The 25,808-nt window shown below is 45.4% G+C and overlaps 1 protein-coding gene across 1 annotated transcript in view; it reads left to right on the top strand.

Moving 5' to 3' along the window:
- Positions 1–25,808, top strand: part of SHISA9 (shisa family member 9) — a 272,561-nt gene that overhangs the window by 228,965 nt on the left and 17,788 nt on the right. Inside the window, exon 3 of the mRNA XM_059415974.1 lies at positions 15,904–16,059. Within this exon, the coding sequence (XP_059271957.1) occupies positions 15,904–16,059 (156 nt within the window). The remainder of the gene's footprint in view (positions 1–15,903; positions 16,060–25,808) is intronic.

The raw sequence follows: 25,808 nt of genomic DNA, 5'->3' as shown, positions 1-25,808 counted from the left end.
GCCCCACCCCCCCGCCCCCCCCCCCCCCCCCCCCCCCCCCCCCCCCCAGTGTTTAACTTTTAAAAGAAATTGCTACACATCTTTTTCCAAGGGGGTTATACGATGTTACATTCCTAGGAGCAATGCATGAGAGTTTCTGTTGCTTCACACCTTTGCCAGGGGACTTTTGGTTTTGTGTTTGTTTTTGCTATTCTTTTAGATGGGTAGTGATATCTCATCGTGATTTCCTTTTGTAATTTTAAGGGTATTTTTTGTTTGCTTTTTTAGACCTTGTTAATCCTTTTTTAAGAATTTGGCTTAGGAGGGGTTACTATATAGTAATTTTTATCTTGAAACAGACCGTCTCAGATCATTTAAGTACTTGCAATATTACCTATGTTACAGGGAAGTCGTTTACTGCCCACACCCCACCCTTGCCCATTGGACTGTGATCTTGTCAAAGGCAACAGTAGGTGTTATCCATTTCTCTTTCCCCCGTACCCAGAAAGATGCCTGATCTAGGATTGACCATAGCACATAGGGATTATTTGATAAGTGTGTTATTCAGTGAATGGATTTGCTGAACCTGCAATTAGGAAGGATTTGGTTTAATGAACCTCCATCACTTGGAGCGTTCTCAGAAGATCAAAATGGTTAGGTTGTTTTTATTGGGGCTTGAATGTCTTTAAAATGTGGAGATATGATGGGAAGAAAGATTTGATATTACAGATTCTTACACGTGCTAAATATTAAGGTCAGTGGTTTTTGGACGTATCTCGTTTTATCCTATTCCAGACTCTGTCATAGCTCATCAACTAGTAGAGAGAAAGAAGCATTAGTTTTGGATGAAGCTGCCTTGGTCTCTACTGATTGTGACCTTGACTACATGGTTTAGAGCCTCTTTGTGGCTCATTTTTCTCATCTGCAGATTGTGTACAATGATACCTAGTTTACAGAATGGCCTCAGGTATAATGAAGGACGTGTGGGTAAAGCACTGGTTATGTACATTTGTTTGTCAAATTTTTGGCAAAGAATGCCTAACACAAAATTTACTATCTTAACCATTTCTAAGTGTACCATTCAGTCACATTAAACATAGTCACATTATTGTGCAACTGATTTCCCCAACTTTTTTCATCTTGCAAAATTGAAACTCTCTACCCATTAAACACTAGCTCCCCATTTCTAAACCAGCCCCCCAACCCAGGCCCCCCAACCCAGGCCCTGGCAACCACCATTCTACTTTCTTTCTCTGTGAGTCTGACCACTCTAGGTACTTCCTGTAAGTGGAATCATCTAGTATGAGTCTTTTTATAGCTGGCGTATTTCACTTCATGTGATGTCCTCAAGGTTCATCCATGATGTAGCAGGTGTCAGAATTCCATTCTTTTTTAAAACTGAATAACATTCCACTGTATGCATATTTCACATTTTCTTTTCTTTTCTTTTTTTAAGATTTTATTTATTTGAGAGCGAGAGAGAGCGCGTGAACAGACACATGAGTTGAGGTTGGAGAAGAGGAAGAGGGAGAGACTGATTCCCTGCTGAACAGGGAGCCTGATGTGGGGCTCAATCCCGGGAAGTTGGGATCATGACCTGAGTTGATCATGACCTGAGTTGAAGGCAGATGCTTAACTGACTGAGCCACCCAGGCGCCCCTATAGCACATTTTCTTTACCCCTTCATCCATCAGTGGACACTTGGGTTGCTTCTACCTCTCTGCTATTGTGAATAGTGCTGCAGTGTAAACCAGAGGCAGCAGAGCTCCTTCAATTTTTTTTTTTTTACATTTTCTTCAAGTTTTTTAATGGTTTCTTTTTTATTTACACATTTTTTATTTTTTAATTTAATTTTATTTTTTCAGTGTTCCCAGATTCATTGTTTATGCCCCACCCCGAGTGCTCCCTGCAGTACGTGCTCTCCGTAGTACCCACCACCAGGCCCTCCCAACCTCGCACCCCCCCTTCCCTCCCAAACCACTCAGTTTCTTTCTCAGAGTCCACAGGCTCTCATGGTGCGCCGCCCCCTCCAATTTCCCCCAACTCACTTCTCCTCTCGTTCACCTTAAGACCTCATAGCTGACACATTGCTGGAGCACGATTTGAACCCATGTCTCCCATCTCTAAATGACCTGTTCTCTCTCCATAACCTCACTGGGCTCTCAAATGCTCCTTGAGAGGAGGGATTGACGTCCTAAATCACAAGGGAAGTTGTTTAGGGAGCGTTGGAAGATATGCAAAATGGGGAGAGACCTGCTCGCGTCTATCACTGTGAACCAAAGCCATCCTCTATGTGATAAGCCCTTAAAACAGATTCTCAAAGCTAAATGAGGAAGATGTGCACCCCAATTCAAGTGGGCTCTTTGAGAGACCAAAATATATGGGTGATAGGAAATCAGCGAGTGCTGTCCCCCATGCATTGGTTCTTTGAAGTTTCAACCAAAGCAAGAGCTAAAGGTGTTTTGGGTGCACACTGAAAATTCCCTAAGCAACAAGTTGCCTGCTGTTAGAGCATCCTCCAACCCCTGTGTAGAATCACCTTTCTTTCTTTCTTTCTCTCTCTCTCTCTCTGTCTCTCTCTTAAGATTTTATTTATTTATTTGACAGAGATCACAAATAGGCAGAGAGGCAGGCAGAGAGAGAGAGTGGGAAGCAGGCTCCTCGCCGAGCAGAGAGCCTGATGCAGGGCTCGATCCCAGGACCCGGAGATCATGACCTGAGCCAAAGGCAGAGAGGCTTAACCCACTGAGCCACCCAGGCGCCCCCGTGTAGAATCATTTCTACTCAAGACTTGGTATAGGATATATTGCAGCCTCTGTCCGTGGTTGATCTGAGTCGTGTTACCACCCCCCGAAGGACACATACCTGAGCAGTGTGGTGTCCCTGGCGTTTGGTTAAGCTGAGCCCAGTTCCTCATTTGTTTTGTTGCTCTGCTTTTCTGTTGTGCTTCTTTGCCAGCCTAGGGATCAAATCGTCCATCAACAAAATACTTAGCCAGGGCACATACAGTCCAAAAAGAAAAAAAAAAAAGTTTCATGGCAACAAAAATGGCTGTTGCTAAGCTAACCCATTTAATGCATTTTTCTTAGTGAGAAAGCTGATTTTTTAGGTAGCGCTCCTTGCCTACTGCCTGTCACATAGCAGGTGCCTGAAAAAAATGGTCTTTTTTTTTTTCTTCTTCTTCTTTTTTCCCCTCATCCTTTCCTGTGGGAATTAGAATTCAGTTCCGTGGAGGAAGCTCTAGGAACTGGGAATGGAGGCGTGGAGATGAAACACATTCCCTAACCTCAGGGGTCTGGGAAAATAAGCCCTGGGAATAAATTAGAAGTATTCCTCTGGCTAAAGAAACAAAGTAAAAGGAGTGTTACAAATTGAATCCTGTCCCTCTCCAATTAACATGTTGAAATCCTAAGAATCGGTGCCTCGGAATGGGACCTTATCTGGTTGCAGATGTAAATTGGTTAATCATACTGGAGTAGAGTGGGCCCAATCCAGTACAACCAATGTCCTTATAAAAAGGGGGAATGTAGACACAGACATGCACGTAAAGAGGACGTCATGTGAGGATGGAGGTCAATATTGGGGTGGTCCTTCCACCAGCTCCGGAATGCCCAAGATAGCTAGCAAACCACTAGAGGCTAGGAGTGAGGCATGGAACAGATTCTTCCTCACCTCCTTAGAAGGAACTGACTCTACCAGCACCTTGATCTTAGCCTTCCATCCCCCAGAACTGTAAGACAATACATTCCTGTTGTTAAAGGCCCCCCTCTATGGTTATGGCAGCCCTCGCAGATGAATACAGAGAGCTGTTGAAGTATTTAAGATAGGAGAGTGTGAGGAGGTTCCCCTGGAGGATATGATGTATAAGCTGACCCTGCAAAGATGATTCAGAGGCAGCCCGAGAAACATGTAGAGGGAAAAGGAGAGCATTTTGCACAAGAAAATAGTATTTTTACCTGTGGTTAATTGTTGCTTTCCAACGTCTTCTAACAAGGTTGGGTATCTAGTTTCTAATCCCACAACACATTTGGACTAGAAATAATGAAGGCCAAAAGGACAGGCTGTTGCTCACCATGCAGCTAATAAAGGTCTAACCATGATGGAGGAGGGGGAAAGTCCTAAATAGATGGAATTGGGGGGGAAGTGGGTGCAGGGGAAGGAGAAGAGGACATGGGGCAGGAAAGAAACAATCAGGCCACACTGGGCTATCAAGGGGATATGCACTGGTAGATGAGTTCATGATCTTGACTTTGGGGAAATGGCCTCTGTGCACATAAAACAGCCTTTCGTATTCCCAATGATGATGCTGAGCCTTTGGTGGTGAGTTAACCTACTTCGGAGATGTCCCGTTTCAGAAGCGATACCAACAAATGGGCGTTTCTTGAACATGCTCATTGATGCTACTTCCCCTTAACATGGTCCTTTGTCACTGTCTTCGATAATCTCTCTTTCTCAGAATGTAGATAAAGAAGGTCTTCAACCTTCTAAAACTGGGTGAGGTACTGTGTCCCTTGTGCAGTCATGGAACTCTGTTTTGCTGTATCACGCCACTAACTTCACTGGTCTTAAGGGTTCTCTGCATCCCCAGCATGGTTCTTAGTCGGCCTCCTATTCTGGACTATCATCTCCTTGGGGTCCAGCCCGAGACTTGAGATGAATCTCTGCCCCTCCAAAGCCTGCATAAAAACTGGCCAGAAGTGAACATTAAATAAATATTTAACAACTCCAGTTTAAAATATCCCCATCCTAAATGGTCAAAATAAAAAAATATATATTTTGCATGCTTAGAGATACAAACCCATGGGTAACACAAATGCCTCATTTACCAAAGGTTTTACGATGATATATGTGCATTTTTCCCTCCATTACAAATCCCTGCTGGTCCCTCTGCTACCAAGATTCAATAAGATGGATTTAATTCTCTTTCTCCATAAACCTTTTCGGTGAAAGCCTGGCCTGCTATGTTCTCTTTTGACAAATTCAGGGTAATTTTGAGTTGGATTTGATTTTTTTTTTTTTTTTTTTTTTGCTTGCTTGTGGCCAGAGAAAAAATCTACATGGTGTTTCAAACTATAATTTCCAGGTTTTCTCTTTAAAAGGATACTGGGCACAAAGGTTTGGAAAGGCTAGAAAGGAACACAGAGCTAAAAGCCAGAGCTCGGCTATGATTTCTGAACATGCATTCTCTTTTTCGTTGTTGTGAGAATTACCAGTGCTACTGGCCCCTGCAGAAACATCTCCTCCCCCTTTGTCCTGTTCTGAGACAACTGAATGATCTGGAATGTGTCCAAGAATCCCGAGTCCAGAGAGAGCCTTATGGAAACCTACTGCTCTCTTTTTGTGGCTACCCCATCGTGTCATCTTTGTTTCCTGGACAATTGGAGCCTCTAAAGCTTTGGCTATAATGTTTTTGATGGTTCTTCTGTTTCGGGTGGGGTGCTGAACTGTGTACATGTGGTCTCCCGGAGGAAGCTGCTATGTCCCCATTTTAGAACTGAAGACTGAGGCTCAGGCAGGTGTTCTCACATACCCCCAAGATTCTATTGGCAAAGAGAAGAACCAGAATTCGAATCCAGAACTGACTGAGTCAAAATTCCGTTCTTTCTTCATTATGTCATGGCAGATGCTGCTGCTTGTGGCTCTGGGACCACTCTCTGGCTGCAAAACTGTACTTTGGGGCACAGAGAGGATGTTGGGGAGGGCGCGGATGAAGGAGAAAGCTGGGCAGGACCAACAAGGCCTCTTGGTCCAGGCAACCTCTTGGGTGTTGAAAAAACTTTGGGAAAACATTTTGAGTTCCTCTAATTAGTAGGTGGTGCAGGAGCTAGGACTTGTCCACGAAGCAAAATACCTGGGACATTGCAGACACTCAAATACATGAGGAGGAACAGATGCGTGAGCAGGATGGAGAGAGATCGGGGCACAGGTGCAGTCCACAAGGCCGTAAGGGATTCTCAGGATGGGGTTCGAGGGGAGTCCTGCTCATTCCCTGGGTTATAACAGTAGGTTCTGTTCTCTGTATGAAGAAGGAAACAAAAAGACATAGATCTGACCAGCGGTTTAGTGGTCTGAGGGGGAAATTTTATAAGAAGGAAGATACTCAAGACAGAAGAGTCTCTTTCCATAGAGAAGGTTCAGGGCTGCGCCTCTAGTTTCTTCTTGTCCTTGCTAGAGGCAGCTCAGCTTACTGGAAGAAGCACCCACTTTGCCATCAGACAAACCTGGGATCAAATCCTGACAGTTACTAACATGTTGTGTGACTTTGGGCAAGCACATCAACCTCTCTGGGCTTTGATTTCCTTCTGTGTAAATTAGGACTGTAATACTTGGAGAAATAGGGTGTGTGTGTGTGTGTGTGTGTCTGTCTGTCTGTCTTAATATGGTTAACGTAGTTTTCTATTTGGCCTTTCTGAGTTTGTGACTTTTGTCTGAGTTGGTCCATGATAAGCATCTGCTTAGGAGACAAAGGAGAGTAGAATAAAGTAAAAGGAAACACTCCATGCCACCATGTGAAACCCACTGCCCGACAATGAAAGGTTCTGTTAGCAGGATCCCTGCTCTCAGACCATCCTGGTGTATGAGGCTCCCTGAGGAAGGTCAACTAGGAAGTCTGGTAGTGAGGTCATCCCACTTCGTGTCTTAACTGGCTGCTACCTTACAGTTCAGAGCTTCTTTACTTTTGAGTTCCTCCCAGAGTTCCAAACCCAGGAGTGAAATGAAGGATCCCTGCCCTCAGCATTCCCTCATCCCTCATTCTTCCCAACCAATGAGGGAAAGTCGAGTGACATTTCCTTCATCTCTTCCTCTCTTTCCTTGTCATTTTCTCATTTCCCTAGAATCAGAGGAGGCAGGCTCCCTATCCTTTTGCTTCCCTGGTCCACCCTTGACAAAAACTCCGAAGGTCTTGCCTGCCAAATCCAAATCCGGTCCTCAATATGCTAAAGAATGGAGAGAAGGGCGTGGGGGAGGGTGTCCTCAAAAAGCTAGAAATGAACTACCTGTGATCCAATAATCACACTCTTGCGTATTTAAAAGGGATGCACTAATTCTAAAGGATTCACGTATCCCGATGATTACAGCAGCTTTATCTACGGCAGCCGAATTACGGAGGCAGCCCAAGTGTTCACTGTTACATGAATGAATAAAGACGAAGTGACCATGGAAGATTATTCAGCCATCAAAAAGAATGAAATCTTGCCATTTGCAACATGGATGGAGGTAGAGGGTATTATGCTAAGTGAAATCAACCTGCCAGAGAGAGACAAATATCATAGGATTTCACTTCTATGTGGAATTTAAGAAACAACCCATCCCCCCAAGAAAGGACTAAAGGGGAAAAAAAAGAGAGACTAAGAAACAGACTCTGCACTATAGAGAACACACTGGTGGTTATCAGAGGGGAAGTGAGTAGGAGGATGTGAAATATGGGATGGGGATTATGGGGTGCACTTGTGATGAGCATTGGGTGTTGTACGAAAGTGTTGAATCACTATATTGTACACCTGAAACTAATATAACACTGAATTTTAACTATATTAGAATTTAATATTGTATTTTAAAAACTAAAAAAAAAAAAAAAAACAAAGAGTAGAAAGAAAGAAATTGAGGGGGAAAAATGCTTTCCAAAGTCAGTCATGTGACTTAAAATTATATCACTGTCAGGCTGCAGAATGATTTTTTGAATGTTAGAAATTTGAATTTAACTCCCTTAAGTCCAATAAGGAAGTGGCCAAGAGCACAGATTCTAGAGTCAGAAGGCTATGTCTTTCTACCATATGCAAATGTTATAACTTTGAACAAGTTTTATCTTTGTGCCTTGATTTCCTCCTCTGTAACCTGGGCTTAATAATAGTATCTCATAGAAATTCTATGAATTATTGGATTGGTTCAGGTACAGAAGAGTGCCTCGTACCTAATAACACCCCTTTGTGAATTATGTATATAAGTGTGTCTTCACCATCTTTATCATTAATCAATTAATATCATCATCATCATCATTTTTCTGCATGTTTCTTCCTAAATCCTAATTCCCCACCCTTACCCAGACATGTAGATGCCATGGCCATCATGTATGTCATTAGACAAAAGAGAAAAATACATTAATAATTTAACAAATTCCACTGTCCTTAAGACTATGCTGTAGTTGCTACAGTTGTTTCCCATGGGAATATGGGTTTATAATTCTGATATTGCTAGACATGTATACTGGACTTAACACCTGAGTCAATAGCTGGTGGATAACAGAAGCCATGTTTCTTATTGTAGGTGTGAGAGCTAACCCGTAAGCAAGAGGAGGAGCCTAGAATGATCCATGTGATGATGGATTACAGTTAGAGATACCAGGATGAACTCATGTTTAGCATAAAGTAGATACAGATGGTTAATATATAAATATTTTTAGACACCTATACATATGAGTTAGTACACACACATGATTTCCTTACTCTGTCTGCAGAGAGAGACCAGAAAGCAATGAGCACACCCAGCACCCAGATCTTGGTTGCTGAAACCATTCTACAAAATAAACAACCAAGCCTCCCTGGAGAGATGGCTGATTCTAGTACTGGACAGGGAATGTACAAGATGAACCTACAGCAACTTGTATTGCTAGAGAACAAGGAAGGTCTTGAAAGGGGGCCATAGGAGCCAACTGAGAGTTTCCAATGGCCAAATCTGGAACAATCTGAGCAAACAAACAAGAACAACAACAACAACAAAAACCCAAAATAAAACAGTATTGGTTTATAACCCAAAGTGATAAAATTCATGTCTATGTGTCCACACTGGTATAAGAAAGTTTTTGAATAATTAAGTAGGGAAAAAGAGACAAGTCTCCTGTGAAGAAGAATTCTAAATAATTTCTGTCCTCAAAGAGGTGGAACGTAACTCCTTGCTCTTAAAGTGTGGGTTGCTTAAAGTGGCTTAAAGAGTATGGCATGAAAAGAGAAAAACAAATAGAGTAAAAAAAATAAATAGAGTAACGTTACAGTGGGAGAAACTTGACAGATACTACTTCAGGCAGGTGTTGAAGGTTAGCGTCAACAGTGATAAGGCATCATAGTGTATATCCTTGATGGGTGATGATGAGAATGTCACTTTACAGTTCTCCTCCCCCAAACCCGTAACCTCCGTCTAGTCATGAGAAAATCATCAGACAAATTCCACACAAGGGCCGCTCTACACAATACCTCGCCTGCGGTCCTCAAAACTGTCCAAATCATCAAAAACAATGAAAGTCTAAGAAACTAACTACCAGGAGATACCTAAGCAAACATGATGACTACGTTTAATGTGGTAGTTGGTTGAGATTCTGGAACAGGAAAAGGACATTAGGTCCAAGCTTAGGAAACCTGAATACAGTGTGGACTTCTGTTAATAGTAATTTATCAAAGTGGTTCATTATTTGTACCATACAACACAAGATGTTAGTAGCAGGGGAAACTGGGTCTGGGGTGGGAACGCTCAATGTGATCTTTTAATTTATTTATTTATTTATTTTAGGGGGAGAGAGAGAGAGAGAGAGAGTGAGCGAGCATGGTGGGGAGGAGCAGAGAGAGAAAGAATGTCAATCAGATGCCACGCTGAGCGTGGAGCCCCATGTGGGGCTCAGTCTCCCAATCCTGATAGCATGGCCTGGGCTGAAACCAAGAATCCAACGCTCAACAGAATGCACCACCCAGACGCCCCTCTCGGTGCCATCTTGGTAGTGTTTTTATCAATCTAAAACCATCCTACAGTGAAAACCTTATTTTAAAAGATATATTGGGGGCTCCTGGGTGGCTCAGTGGGTTAAGCCGCTGCCTTCGGCTCAGGTCATGATCTTAGGGTCCTGGGATCGAGTTCCACATCGGGCTCTCTGCTCAGCAGGGAGCCTGCTTCCCTCTCTCTCTCTCTGCCTGCCTCTCCGTCTACTTGTGATTTCTCTCTGTCAAATAAATAAATAAAATCTTAAAAAAAAAATAAAAGATATATTGTCTGTAGATCTCTATCTTGTAGGGCTGATGTAGGAATTAGAGATACAGTGCATGAGAAATTCCTTGCCAAGCCAGGCACATAGCGTACACACTCCAAAACAGGACCGTTTGACCATCTTGTGCCTTTCTGAGCTGTTCTTCCTGTGATGTGCCTTGAAAGACTGGCTATTGTTGGTTTTCATCCAAGAGCAGCCAAATTGGTCCAGTTTCTGATAGTTGTTATTTGTCTCTTCTACACGGAGAAGCCCACAGCATCCTCCTAGTGTTTGCAACTGAGCATTTTTACCTTAGCTGACCCTATCTGAATTGCATTTATTTCATTTCTGTTTAGTGACTAAGGTATAGCACATATAATGGTACTTGCACAGCAGTTACCTGGGGTAAGTCAGCCAGATGCTTCCAATTAGAGTAGCTCTATCTCACTCTTCTTTGAAAACGAGTGTTAAATACAGAAGACCCTGCTTCTGTCTTAGGAAGGAGAGCACAGGGACATCATCAACTTCTTGTTTGTTGACCGAGGCTCTTGTTGGAAAACAGCATCCCAGAACAGCAAGTCCTTGTTAGTTATTTCTAAGAGTCAGAATGAGTTGCAAAATTATAATAGGCAGGGAAAGCTTTTTCTTGTGGCATTGGGTAGAAGTACCTTTCCGCAGAGGTGAAGGTGGGTATGATATCTCTGGGACCAAAGTGTATCTACAAGAGAAACTGTCCTGCCGAGAGCAGAACAGTGTTGGCAAGACAGTGTTGGTCCAACTGAATGCTTTCTATGGCCATGACTATGTAAATTAAATGATATACACAGAGAGATAAATAGGTAGTTAATATATACATATGTGTATGTATACATATGCACATAAAAATACATATGCAAATACATTTATACCTACATACTCTCCATCTTATTTTTCTTCTCGCCTCTATTGGCAAGGACAGATCGTACCCACTCTTTGCTCTTCCCTCACCCTATTGTTCCGTTTTGCTTAGATACCAAACTGGGCTGGCTTCCCATCTAGACTTTGGTCTCTCCTCCTTGGCTGGATATATTTGAACAAAACTCATAGAGAATCTGGGTTGCCAGGTCTACTCCATCTTCTCGTTCAGTAAAATGAAAATAACATTTAAAAAACCCAGTCACAAATGTCTGTTTAATAATTCTTGATTGCTGCCCTGAGACTGGATTTCAATATTTGCGAATATTCGATGTCTGGAAGCGAACACAAAATGGCTCTCTAAAACGGCCGGAAATTTGCTTCCTGTGGCGCTGCTTATGAGAGCAGGAATGTGACTTCGGGGCAGTCCCATCTCTTCTTTTGTGAGGGATTCCTTTGGTAAGCCATCTTGGTCAGGCCTACTTATATTAACTAACTACTCACTGCCCTTGAGGTAGCTCAGGACTTGGGAGAAATCATCCAGAAGCAAATACTTTATAATAGCGTATTAAGTATTCTGTTGAATAATATAAAGGACTGTCCCAAGAGATGAGGAACATCGGTACAGATTTTTTTATTTTCTTTAATGAAGTGTTTAACATGTCCCCTGGCAGGCCTGGAAACGAAATTTGAGCCTAGTGGGTGGGATCTAGGATTAAGGGAGCAAGGATTTGGGAGAAAGGGTGGGTTTGACAGAAGTCAGCTCTTTAACTAGACAAGGCTCGTGCTTGGGATTTACTTCCAGGGGTGAAAAAAACAGGACTTGCCATAAAGACATTAGTAAATTAGCTTATGAATGTCTTTGGGCATTCCCAATGTACTACTGAAGCCAATTGAAATTTCTTCTAAATCTCTGTAGAATACCCAGGAGCAATGCCTTTAACATCTTGACATAATCCCCAGGCCTTTTTTTTTTTTATAGCCACATGGGCAGCCTCCCTCTGGTCAGCTTCATTTCCCCGAGGAAATCCACACAACAATTACACTAGTCCAAACTCTACATTGCAAAGGACAGTAACCTTGAAGCATACTAGATTATTAGAAAGGGGTTTCCCTATCTTCTTTGCTTTTCTCCTGTTGTCGTTATTCCTTCACAGTAAAGAGCTTCTCCACATGGCAGGTTGAAACTCACTTGAATCCATGACCTCCTGGCTCCTTGACTCCAAAGGTACCAGATAGAAAAACTCAAGGAAGCATTCTGATTGATCCCACCTAGACCATGTGCCTGCTTCCAGTCTAAGAAGAAGGAGGCATCGTGATTTGTCCAATTTGGATCCCATGCTCACTTAAAGTGGCCAGAGGCGTGAGTTACTGGCCTGATTTCCAAATACCAGCTCTTAGACGTCTCAATAAGAATTTCTGTGGTGCCAGAGCACACTCTGCCCCCCGGAACATGGAGGGTTGCAAGTGCTAAGGCCTTACTGTCCTCCAGAAGCAGCCGTCATCTGATGCCTGATGGGAATTGGTGTAGAAATAAATAGTCAGAGACTCATTTCCCCATGGGGTGACAGAATTCTGAGACAGGCATTCAACACCATTTACCGGAATTCCAAAATAGGATTATTCTCTAGTTCACTGAAGTTGTGTCTGCTTTCATTTCCCTGTCTTCCTCTCCTACCCCTTTTCTATAGTATCCCTTGAGCTTTCCTCCCAGATTTGCTCCTGTTTGAGTCCTTATCTCAATGACTTCTGGGAAAACCTAGACTAAGATAGTCGCCATGATGGGCGGTTCATCACGTGACTCAGATGCGCCTGGTGCGCTGTGCCAGAGGACGTACTCGCTCTGAACACACACAGCTAGTACCTGTCCAGAGAAAAAGAGATTGTGAAAAACAAAACAAAACCACAGAACCAGCACACAGTGAGAACTTAGGGTAACTGCTCCAGCTGGACCAGCATTTGGGCATAAAACATGTCTGGCGTAACATGCCCAGAGAGAGCAGACAGACCTCCCCAGCAGATTGTTCTGGAGGGGAACATGTCAGAGGATATTGGGGTCCATGCTTTAGCAAAAGTTCTACCTTATGCAACACCTTTTCCATGATTTCTTTAATCTTGGGCCTTCCTGGTGCCCTGCTGATTCTCAGCCAAGAAGCTATCATCGCAGAAGGATACACCCCCTTCCTCCCATGTTGGCCAGAGGCTGGATTTTGTGGCATATGTTTGGTAACCCGGCCACTGTGCAGTGGTCTTATGTGCATGTGCAGTAATAGAAGTGCTCTTCTTATCTTTGTGTCTTAGCTGTAGTCTCCCTGCCTCTTTCCATATGGGTGTATTTGTTTCTAAAGCCAGACATACTCTGTATCTGTCATGGATTGGGTGGTGTAGAAGCAGCACTTGAAGGAGGGGGTCAGGTGTATGAGACTGAGGGAGTGCAACAGACACACACAGACACACAGATGTAGACGCACACACACGCCCCTTTCAAGTTGGAAACAAAACAGGAAAGATAAAGGAGCTGCTCAAGGATGGGGTCTCCATCTCAGATAAAATCTGGACTGGGGGTGGTCAAATTATGGATTGGGAGGGAGACAAACCATAAGTGACTCTTAATCTCACAAAACAAACTGAGGATTGCCGGGGAGAGAGGGGTTGGAGAGGGGGGTGGGGTTATGGACATTGGGGAGGGTATGTGCTTTGGTGAGTGCTGTGAAGTGTGTAAACCTGGCGATTCACAGACCTGTACCCCTGGGGATAAAAATACATTATATGTTTATAAAAAATTTTAAAAAATACTTAAAAAATAAATTTTAATCCTAAAAAAAAAAAATTATGGCCCTTGGACTAAAACTAGCAGCCACCTGTTTTTATAAATAAAGTTTTATTGGTACACAGCCACACCCGCTCATTGACATCATGTCTGCGCTTTCTTGCTGCAAGGGCAGAGTTGAGTGTTTGTAACAAGACTGTGTGGCCTGTAAAGACTGAACCATTTACAGTCCGGCACTTTACGAAAGAACGTTGTTTATTCTAATCCCTGGGAGCTCTAGAGCATCCATTACCTCATAAAGCATCCCGACCTTGAGGCAGAAGGCTGGTCTGAGTGCTGTGTGTACTAGGGTCACCCAGTCTCTGCTGGCCGACCACCCCAGGTGTTGAGGGTGAGGTGCATGAAAGACACTAAAGCCAGGGCAGTGGTTCCCCAGAATAACTTCCTGGGTGTTGGGGGGCAGCTGGGAGCTGTGCACAGCCAACATAGCAGCTGGGGAACGGGCGCGCATGGTCAGTAACAGAGATCTCTCAAGACAGCACCAGCACCCACTGCCATGTTTCTCTGGATCTGGCCGAGTGCTTCATGAAGCTGGCGAGAACCTGTATTTCCTGCCTGACACTGAGCCATAATCGCCTCATCTGGACTCCACCTTGCCTCACTCTCCCCTTCACTCCGCCCATCCCACTGCTGTTGGGGTGATGGGGAAACCCTTCCCAAGGCAGCCTGGGCCGTGCCAGCCTGTCCAGCCCCTTCTGCTTCCACTTGACTCACACTCCCGCTCTGCAGCCACGTGAGGGGCGCCCTGGACTCCTAACTCTGCATCGCCTCCAATTTCAGGGCTTGTAGCCATGGCCTTCTCTCTGACCTGAGCACCTCCCCAGCGCCCTCCACCTCCACCCACAAGTATAAACACATCTAGATTTCTGGATCTCAGCTCTGAGACTCTTGTCTCCCAGTAGACGTCTTGAACCTCTCTCCCCACGAATCCAGTTCCCTCTAAGTAGCCAGTACTTGGTTCGTGTGTCTTGGCTTATTTCTTTTTCTGTTTTTGCAAATCTCACCATGCAAGCAATAGATTTCCTCTTTTTTAACAAAGATGCATTACTTTCACATTTGCTTTTTCTCCCTTAGCAAAAGGACCCCCCAAAACTAGCCAGGTTGGCATATATAGAGTTAACTAATTTTTTAAAAATAATTAATTAATTAATTAACTTGAGAGAGAGAGAGAAGCAGACTCCCTGCTGAGTGAGGAGCTGGCAGACGGCTCGATCCCACGACCACGAAATCACGACCTAAGCCACAATCAAAAGTCTGCGGTTCAACGGACTGAGCCACCGAGGCACCCCTAGAGTTAATTCATTTTTTTTAAGATTTTATTTATTTATTTGACAGAGATCACAAGTAGGCAGAGAGGCAGGCAGAGAGAGAGAGGAGGAGGAAGCAGGCTCCCCGCTGAGCAGAGAGCCCAATGCGGGGCTCGATCCCAGGACCCTGGGATCATGACCTGAGCTGAAGGCAGAGGCTTTAACCCACTGAGCCACCCAGTCGCCCCGAGTTAATTCATTTTTAAACACATTTTTCCCCCTAGCAGCTGCAGAATATCCCATCGTATGAATGTACATTGTGTATGTAATATGGACGTACATTAATTTATTGAAGAATTTCCATCTTTACGGAGTCGAGTTTGTTCCTCTGCCTGTGCTCTTTGGTCACTCTTTATCGACAACGGTGCGAAAACCATCTCTGAACAAATATCTATGTATTCTGACACTATTTCTGTAGGCTCCGTCCCCAGAAGCAGTATCGTTTGGTCCAAGTACACACTCACTTTCCGTTTCCAGACCCACTGCTACCTTCCTTTCTGCAAATGTGGCAAACTGGGCACCGGCGTGAGGTTAGGAGACGGCCCGTTTCCCACATCCTTGTAACATTTGCCCATCTCTTGGCAAAGGAATGGCTTCTCATTCTCACTCTCCGACTTACATTTCCTTGGTTATTATTGAAGTTAGTTATATATATATATATATATATATATATATATATATATATATATATATTACATTTCCTTGGTTATTATTGAAGTTAGTTATTTATATATATATATATATATATATATATATATATATATATATATATTTGCCCTTAGCCCATCCAGGCTCAGCTGCTTTCTAGGGAGGGTCCTGGAGCCCGTTGCTGCTCTGCCTCTTGTGTCCCCAGAGGGTGGGCAGTTGGGGACCCGGCGATGGTGGGCATGTGTACAAGGTCCGGCTCCACCTGTGACCACGCCCTGCTTTCTCTTCACCTGCAGACACGACCCAGATGAACAACGCAGTGCCCACCTCGCCTTTGCTCCAGCAGATGGGCCATCCCCATTCGTACCCCAGCCTGGGCCAGATCTCCAACCCCTACGAGCAGCAGCCCCCGGGCAAAGAGCTCAACAAGTATGCCTCCTTGAAGGCGGTCGGTGAGTCCTATTCTGTTTCTCCTCTCCTTTTCTGTGCTTTTTTCCCCTTTTCCTCCGACTGCTTTTTTTCTCATCCTGTCTTTTTTTTTTCTTCCTACTTCTCCTTTTCTTTCTCTTCTTCTCTCTCAAAATCTGTGTCTCTCTCTGTCTCTGCCACTCTCACCATAAATTTCTGTCTCTTTTCTCTCTCTCTCTCTCTCCCTCTCTGTCTGTCTCGCTCACACGTGTTCTGGGTCTCTCTACCTGGGGCCCAGATTGCCGGGAAGCAGAGGCCCTGGGCTGCTTCCTCTCTGACTGGATCAAGTCCTACCGTGCCACGTGGGGCAGGGTGGGTGAGTGAGGGACACATGTGGGGTTTGTTTCCCTGGGAGGAGGGCCTGGAGGCTCTTTGCGTCTGACCAACAGCCCAGCCCCTTCGTCATCCACTGTCTACCCTCCTGAATCCTTAGAGAATCCAGGACACTGAGTCTCCAAATGCATTGGCCTCTAGTGGGTCACCCCCGCCCCCCACAGTCACCCCATCTCTGAGATGTCGATAGCTGCACGCCCCCACCTCAGGCAGCTTCCACGCTTCAGGATGGGGTGCGTTGCCTGGCTCTTGTGCTAACTGGGCTCTTACCAAAGTGCCAGACATTGCCCTGGGCCTTTTATACATCCCACCGCATCTTCTCACAGGGGTCCGAAGAGGAGGGTACAGTTATTATCCCAATTTTCAGATTCGTAGACTGAGCCTCAAGGGGTCTAATTTCATTTGCCCCAGATCAAGCAGCCTATGGGTTTTTAATTGCTCCAGGAGCTACCTCTCTGCCACTAGCCTCCCGCACCCCTGCTCCTCACCCCAGCTCACACATGAGGGAATGTGACGGCGACCCTGCTGGTGACCCAGGCTCCTGAATGCATCGATCATGTAGGAGTTCTGTGGGGTAGAAGCCACAGCCTTAGCAAACCCAAACTTCAGGCAGACGCAAGACTCCCAGACCCCATGCTTGCTTTTATTATCCGCTATTTGTCTTCATTTCTTCCCTCATCTGAGATGGGGTGGGAGACACTCGCTGATCGATTCCAGTGTCAAATATCTTAATTCCATTATACACTGACACCAGAAACCAAAGCCACTGTCCCGTGTCTATGATGCCTGTGGGGACCACGGTCTCCCGACACCAGAGGCCTAAAACAAGCATCTTGGTGCTCAGCAGAGGGCCAGGGGCATGCTGGGAACTCGGCAAGCATTGGGACCACAAGGGTCTTCAGGAATTCCTATTTCCCTCCCATCTCGTAGGACTTCTAGATGGAGTCACTCAAAGACATACGAACCAAATTTCTAATACCAAGGGCACAGCTCATGTGGGCCGACACAGACTTTTCTAAATCCCAAGCCCCACAAGGACTTATGTGCCAGTTCTCACATTTCCTGTTGCATATCTACGCCCAACTCAGCCCTCAAGTACATTGACCCCATGACCACAGATTCCCTCTGTTCCATAATCCGTGTTTGCACAGCGTATGCATTCTAAGCATGTTCACATAGACTCAGATATTAGTAGGAAGAGCTGAGGGCTGTTGCCTAGGAGAGAAAGAGTCAGGGCGTCTGTACCCATGTAGCTGCAAAGCCTTCATACACTGTTGGGTGCCTCCCCCCTTCCTGGGCTTTGCATTTAGGTGATCAATGACATCTGCTGGTTCTATTTGATTCTTCTTTTGGCATGAAAAAAAAATAAAAATCAGCCCAGACATCTTTTTCTTTTTGAACTGGTGACATTACCCTAAACAGCTTCGGCCCAGTGTCTTGTCCCCCATCAAAACTCAGTAGCTATTTGGGTAAATAATGGGTGGATGGTCCCACAATGCACCTTGATTTTTAGCAAGGATTTATACAGGGATCCTGTGCCTCGCAAATGTCTGCAGGGCATTGAGAATTAAATTTGCAGTGTGAAAATATATCTTACCCTCGTTAAGTAACCCTTTCTTCCCCCAAAGGGAGAACTCGTGAAATGTTTGCTGAATGAATGAATGAGCTTGTCTTCGTAATGAATCAAATAAGAGCTTAGTTGTAAGGAACCCCTGATCTTCTAGAAAACTCTGAAGGATCTTATTTAGGAAACCCTCCTCGATCCTGGATATGGCTGACGTGCCTCTCCTCTTCTCTGTCCTTCTCTGACTGTCGCGGGTGTTCACGAACTTTATCTGAGTCACCGATGGTCTTGTGACTCCTAGTGAATGGAGGTCCAGTGGGACTTGCCTGATCCAGTGGCCTACCCAGGTGTCCAGCATCTGCCTGCACAAATGAAATGCAAATCCCATAATAAATGTTCTTTGAAACGTTCTTTATTAAGGCATAATTCACACCATGATGTGTGTGTGGATGATGAAATGCATTTCATTAGTGAAATCATTACCACCGGGGAGAGTTGTTTAAAAAATTGTTTGCCGTTGAAAGCTCGGCAGCCTCTGATATCCAGACTCATTTTCCAAAAATTTCCAGTAAATAGAGCCTTGGACAGCCTTTAGGGTTAGCTGCCAAATTCGAAAATACCCCCGCAAAATAAATTTCTCTTGGCAGCTTTAATATCCAGAACATGGGGTAGTTTGAGCCAGTCACTGAGACCCTCTGACCTCAACTTCTTCAAGTGAAAAATGAGGACTGAAAAGTGAGGAAATTTGAAAATAGAAGATGAAACAATACCACTCATTCTAGTTATTAGAGTACCTGTGGGCCATTAGATATGTCCCGTCCATTCACTGCCAACCCCGAGAGAAAAGGATGGTGACTGTTGGTTTGGTTTGGTTTATTTTATTTTAGTTGCGTATTGAAATCACACTCATTCCTGTTTGAAGAAAGCTCCTTTCTCTCTACGATTCAGGGATACAGCATGTGACTGAAGAATGGTCTTTGGTCCTAAGGGGTTCACTGTCCAGTTATCAGTAACAGGTTAGCACACACTAGGGAAATGTCGGACGCTAAACTTCGTCAGACTCTGTACAGAGAGATGTGTTTCATTCATTCATTCATTCATTCATTCTTTAGACATTTAATCTGGTGTCCCTTGACTGTAGGTCCTATTGAGGCATGCACCACGTCTGTCCCATTCATTAGTGCATCCCCAGAACCCACTAACATGTGCGGGGACTTCATGAGTGTTCCCAGCACGTTATTTGTAAAATCAGGGAATAATAATGTGTGATGGGTACCACAGCAAGTCAGGAGCCTGAGATGATCAGCAAGATGGTGGAATTGAGCGCGGCCTCCGAGTTTAAGACCTCACTCAGACATTTGAATTTCATTCACTCGGACACTGAATTTCATTCAGTGCCTTTGGATTGAAATTCAACTTGGAGAAACTGATTTATAAACAAAATTCCAAGCATTCTGGGATTCTCAGATAACCAGCTTGATCCCTTTAGGGGAATTTCCTTCCATTAGGAAAAGTGACTCCATGGAGAAGCTTGAATTCATTCATTCATTCAACAGTACTTTTCAAACACAGAGTAATTTCAGAGATTGCTTAATATCCTGAGGTCTTAGTTTCTCCCTCCGTAAAATGAAGATCATAAAAGTAGACAGATAATGGTTTGTTGGGAATCTTTAATGATACAGTGCACAGAATATGCTTAGCCCCACACACAGTCAACCCTCAGTAAATGCGGCCACATAGGAAAGTCTTCAGACTGGAGTTGTTTGTTGGCCATATTTTTCCTTGAATCTCCAAGGTAGACCAGTACTTTGACTAACATGTAATTGTTCAGCCATCATTTGGGGGGAAGGATAGTTTATCCCATTTTGAGGGGAAAGACGGAGAAGGAAGCCAAGTCACACTGAGGATCTGATAAAACAAACAAGTAAGTGAGCAGGCAGCAAATGACTTTTCTGAGCTGTCCTAAGGACCTGTAGTCAGCATTGTCCCATCGTTAGCCTGAACTGTGAAGAGCCGTATGGCTTCTACAGTCTATCACAAAAAGCTTCAGTTTCATCCAACTGACTCTCCTTCCTAAGTCAGAAACGAGGCTTTAAACATTTTAGACATATCTCCCACTCAGATTGAAAAGAAGAAGTGTGTCTTGTGAGAGATTGAGTCGAAATATAACCTGAAAACTCAATTAAGCCCATGCCTTTCCTGGCTTGAGCCACCCGTGTGAGGGGCAGTTACGATGTGAGAACCCATTTTGTGGTTCCTCAAAGGTCAATGTTGACAAGACAGGGGTGTTTGAGAAAATGTCCTCAAGGCTTACCTGATGACGCAGGGAGGGGTGGCTCCCACCTCCAGAGCTGGAAAAAGCCCCTGCAAACCGAAGATCGCCCACGTGTTGGCATGTACCTCCTCTTGGCCCCAAGTCCAGTTTTTTGTTTTTTTTTTTTTTCCTCTAGGCATCTAAAAGTTAAACTCCTGACCACGTCCCGCTTAGATGCTTCGGTGAGCCCTAGCTACTCAAAGAGAGAAAGACACAGGGCATACTTACATTATCAATCAAATGCTATGGTGCCTTCATTTTTACATCAAAATTTTAATAAGAAAATATTTTTTGCTCATGCTATTCGACAGACAAAGGACGATTTTTGCCAGAACCATGTTACAGTTTCCAATGGCCCTGCTTAGAACCACGGCATGGCACTCCAATAGAGCAGGAACTCCTTCTTCCAACTTGCTGTAGGAATCACTCGTGAAAACCCTGAGTGATGCATGAGGACCTCCGTCATGGATTGACTTCTGCTAGTTTAATCTTTTTCCTTAAGTTGTGGCAGGAAGAGGGTTAACTTCATTGAACTCTCAAAACACTCTACCTTTGAGGGTCTTGGTCCCATTCTTGGAGATGGCGAAACTAAGGCTCAGTGGTTTTCCCAGGGTCACCCATCCAGCAAATAGAAGAGTCAAGAGTCACATTCAGGATTGCCTGGTTCAAAATCCTGTGTTCTTTCCGAGAAATGATTCTATCTTCCAGAGAACAATTTCTGACATCAGGTTATAACCAGGCAAAAAAAAAAAGGCTTGGCAGTACCATTCCCTCCTTTCTTGGAGGGAAGGCTTACTAAAATATTGCTTTTCTTTGTTTGAAGTTGAAAGTTTTCCCATGATGCCGAGTCTAATCGGTTTACCATCGATAAGTTATAACCTACATGTGATGAAATAATGCAGATCGTAATTTTACAAGAGTGTGATTGTTGAAATATACATGCCCTAGGATAACAGACATCCCAGTAAGGATAAGAAGTATTTCATCACCCAGAAAGTTCCCTCATGTTCCTTTCCTCTCAGTGCCTTAGATCCATCCCCTTTTACTGTTTAATTGTTCACCCAACAGATTTTTCTGTAATGCCCACTAGTGGCACCAGGCATAGTGTGACGTTAAGTATATATTTGGAAGCCTGTGTGCCATCTGATTAGGTGTCCTTGTTTTCAGCGGATTTATGAAGGAAAACTTGTTAGTGCCTTGCCACAGCTAAGCCCTGTCTTAGGTAGTTGGGGCAGGGTTGGCCGCAACATGGGCTTGGTTCCTGCCTTCAAGTGATGAACTTGACTTGGGAGTAAGATGGCCTCTTTGGCCTCAGTCAGTCAGTGACTCCATCAAGCTTGTATCCATCCGCACAGAAAGATTTGGGGCCGCCTCACTATTTCCAGATGTCCATGATCCTGGCTCAGAAGGAGAAGAAACATCCAGTCATCCCGGGCGGGTCTCACTTAATTTTAACTTTGTCACTGTCCTGTCCCGTCATTTCCCCTCTGTTGTGAGTGATGAGGGTGTTGAGTTCATATCCGCAGGGCGAACGTGGCAATTTGAGCGTCCTCTGGCATGCCTGGGAGGCCAACCGGAAATGTTTAAATGAGGCCGGATCTGTGCTCTGTAATCATTCAGATCACACAGAATGTTCCCTGTGACTCCTCTCAGCTGGCGGCCTGATCTCTCTGGAAATTGTGCAGAAATGCTGAGGACTTGGGCTTTCCAGGTAGATTCCCGAGAAAGGAAAGGGGAGCTAATGGCTCTCGCTGATTGGCGAGGCTTCCAGCCAATGGGCAGAGGTTGCTGCTTGGACACCTGGGTGGGTTTGCCCGGCTTTGAGTAAAAGCCAGTCTTACGGAGAAGGCCTATCAAAGACAGGGGTAGGTAGGGTGCAGTCATCACCCTTCATACCATCTTTGACTTTAGGAAAGGGACCACTAGGGGGGATCTGCTAATAATGGGTGATCCCCAAGGGCTCATTCAGTGCTCTTGAAATGAAATTCAACAAGAATTTTGAATTTTGGAGAAACTGATTTATAAACAAAATTCCAAGCATTCTGGGATTCGCAAATAACCAGTCTGATCCCTTTAGCTTTTAGGGGAATTTCCTTCCGTTAGGAAAAGTGACTCCATGGAGAAGCTTGAATTCATTCATTCATTCAACAGTACTTTTCAAACACAGAGTATCTATGAGGACAGCCCCTACCCCTCGGGGACCTGCCACCCAGCATATAAAGTTGCAGTTCGCAGAGACTGCCCCAACCTTGGGGCACCCTTCGCTCCCCACCCCCTCCCCACCTCCACCAACCCTTTTCAGGCAAGGGAGTGTGCCAAAAACAGGATCAAAATGTCTCACTTGTCAGCAGAGTGTTGTCCTTGGCCAAAGTGAGGTCAGGCAACTCGAATTTTCCTTTCTTTCTTAGAGGGTTGAAATTCAGAGCCAGATCCCTGCCTAAGAAATCTCTCCCAAACATAACTGAAAACATCTAGGCCTTTTCCAGGGGACTTCTTCTGACCCTCTGTTGGGCGTGGTCCCGATGCCGCTGCATGGCTTTGCGGGAGGAGGTGTGCCTGCGCAGATCCACATTTGCACATTTGGTCTCTCGCCCATCCCCCGGGGCCCCGTGGAGGCTGCAGCTGGGGCTGCCAGCAGCGGCACCTGGGGGTGAGGGCACAGTGGACATGGGAAGCCGGCCAGCAGATCAGCATCTCTCGATTGTTATTTTTTTAGGAAGTTCTGATGGTGACTGGGCAGTGGCGACGCTTAAGTCACCAAAAGGTACTGTAACAGCTTTTTCTAGCTCTTTCGTCCAGGTGTTGTCAGATTTGACACTGATCGGTGGATCCACAAAGAGTCCTGGTGTTTGTGTGTGACCTGGTGCCACACATGTGTCCCCATTGGGTGACCCTGCAAGTCTGTCCAAGTTCCAGCATGTAGGTGTTTGTGTGTGTGTGTGTGTGTGTGTGTGTGTGTGTGGCGTATCTGTGCTCGGGACTGTTGTTGAAGAACAGTGCTACCCCCTCACTTTCACTGCCTGAAGGAAAATGTCACTATCAGACACCATCCCAGGTAAGACATCCAGGAAATGTTTTCTCAGAAAGCGGCACAAACAGATCAGTAAAACCCAAGGTAAATGAATGCAGGGGAGAAAACCACAACTTCTGAGGGGGAGAGAAACCCGAGTTGGGTTATTGGCTATAGGGTCTCATGAACCATTAGCCTTGTCACTGTTTTCAACTTTCCCCAGGCAGTACAGTGAGCATCAGATGCTAAGAAGTCTGGTCAGGTTGTCTGTGAATTAACCAGCCGGGTCCTAGACCAGAAGGTAGCTAGAGTCTCTGTACGCCCTACCGCGTGCCAGAGTGCTGGACCTTTATATCATGTTGTCACTAAATTCTCTGATGACCCAGCTGGGCAGGCCGTGACCTTGAACTTGGGAAATGAGAAGGTCTCACAGGGCTCTAGGCAGGACTTTTCTAACATTCTCGAAAGTTGGAGGTGTGTGGGTGGTCTCGAGGTGGGGCCACCCACTGGGAGGCTCTTGCGGTCACCTAGGTGGGCAGTGACCTGAGCTGTGGTGGGTGGAAGATGAAAAGAAGAAAATGGAGAAGGACAAGTAAGAAAGAGACCGTAGAAGGTCGTGAGTGAGTGCCTGTGAGCAGGGAGGAGGGAACAGTGCGCCCTCGGTGGTTCTCACATCGCGGCTGCTTAACCGGGATCAGCCTCGCCTGGAGGGTCGTTAAAACCCAGATTCCTGGGTCTCGTCCCAGAGTTTCTGATTCCCGGGACCTTGGGTGGGGACCTGAGGGGGTTGTGTTGCTAGCAGTCTCCATGGCGATGCTGCTGGTTTGGAGACCACACTCTGAAGACCACTGCCCTAGAGAAATCATGCTGGGAAGCCGACACCCTCTGATTAGGTCTCCAGGGATCTTTCTGGGGGCTGAGGTTTCTGAAGAGGGGAGTCTGACCAGGTTCCAGAGCCTCAGAAGCAACCTGAGCTCTGAGGGGAGCATGGGAAGGAAGGGGACTCCTTGTCCTCCCGCACCCAGAGAGAGAGCTGTGGACCCACGTGTCTGTAGAGGATCCCTTGACTACCCTGTTGTTGCCTTGAGAGAGGCAGATTTTTGGGTCTTGCATTAGATAATAACTGTTCACATGTCAACATCCATTTTTAGAAATGCAAACAATTTGGAACATGACAGACCTACTAATTTGAGGCATAAACTTTTTTTTCTCTCCCCTGTGAAAAACAAAGCCATTATGATTCCCGTGACATTTGGTGGCAGTCAGCACCCCTGTCCTTAGATCAGCTTATTGTTGTCTGATGCATTTAGAAAATATTTCGGGACAGGGCAAAGACAAGGGCTTGGAAGCTGTTTTTCTACCCAAACCGGGCTAATTTCACCTGTCCTGTTAAAAGTGTCTGTATTTATCAGGCCTTGTCTGGGGAGGAGAGGGGTCCCAAGGATGGCCCGGGTTCCTCTGGAGTCACTGATCTTTCTCTAGTGTTCCCCACTCAGCCTCCAGAGCTGGAGACTCCATGAGGCATGATAACAAGGTTGGGACTTTCGGACCGCCCCTGCCTCCCACACCCTGCCACCTTCTCGAAAGGGAGACACACGCAGGCTGCGACGGGCTTAGCCTCAGACACACCTAGGCTCCAATCACGGTCTTCTCGTTGGGTCTTCTCGAGACCCTCAGCAAGTCAGCCGACCCCTCTGAGCCCCTGTTTTCTGATCTACAAAATGGGGACAGTGGTGTCCTCTACCGCCTAGGTTGTGAAGATGAGGTAATGTGTACAAGACATGTCACACTGCCTAGCGTTCGGAAAGTGATAACCACATGAAACCTATTACTGGTATCATTAGGACTATTACCAGGTGAGCAAATGAAAGGCTCTGGAAAATCTCGTGCTAACAAAAAGCGTCAGACTAACACATCATTTCCCACACACTTTGGATGGCTGAGAAACCAGTTAACAGCTTAACATCCAGGGGCACGAATGTTGCTAGGAACCCGCTCTGGGAACATAGGGCAGGAGCCGAGGAGTAGGCGGAAGGATGGGTGCCACCTGGGGAGGTTGGTGAAGGAAGAGGTAGCTGCCAAGGAGAAATGGCAGGGTCTCTGAAGATGAGGGTTTCCTGTTTCCACCCGGATTGCATTGCATCTGACTCCCCTGGTTGGTGAAATGTGTCTGCCGGGGTTGGAAATGGCAAACATCACACCCCCGTTGGCACTATTCATTTTTCTCTACCTGAGGTTTCCCCATGCACACCGCCCCCTAGTGGCCCCTCCTGCTGCTCCGCCCATACCCAGCCTTGGGGGCAATAATCTTGGGAGTTATCCCCAATAACTCTTGGAAACCCCTCCCAAGAAAGCACCACTACCTCGGCCCTAGTGGACTCTCCTAAGAGGTGCGAAGCTATCCATGTCTTTTGAAATCTGGTCATTTTGCAAAATGAATCTTTGAACCTGACCTGTTGCTTCCTCCAGTGCTATGCTGAAGCACTGACCTTGGGGGGAAACTGTCAGTACA

This window comes from Mustela nigripes, chromosome 11, assembly GCF_022355385.1.
Source record: "Mustela nigripes isolate SB6536 chromosome 11, MUSNIG.SB6536, whole genome shotgun sequence".
NCBI classification, from domain to species: domain Eukaryota; kingdom Metazoa; phylum Chordata; class Mammalia; order Carnivora; family Mustelidae; genus Mustela; species Mustela nigripes.
Note: the sequence above shows the minus strand (reverse complement) of the source record. Positions and strands in the feature narration are given on the sequence as shown.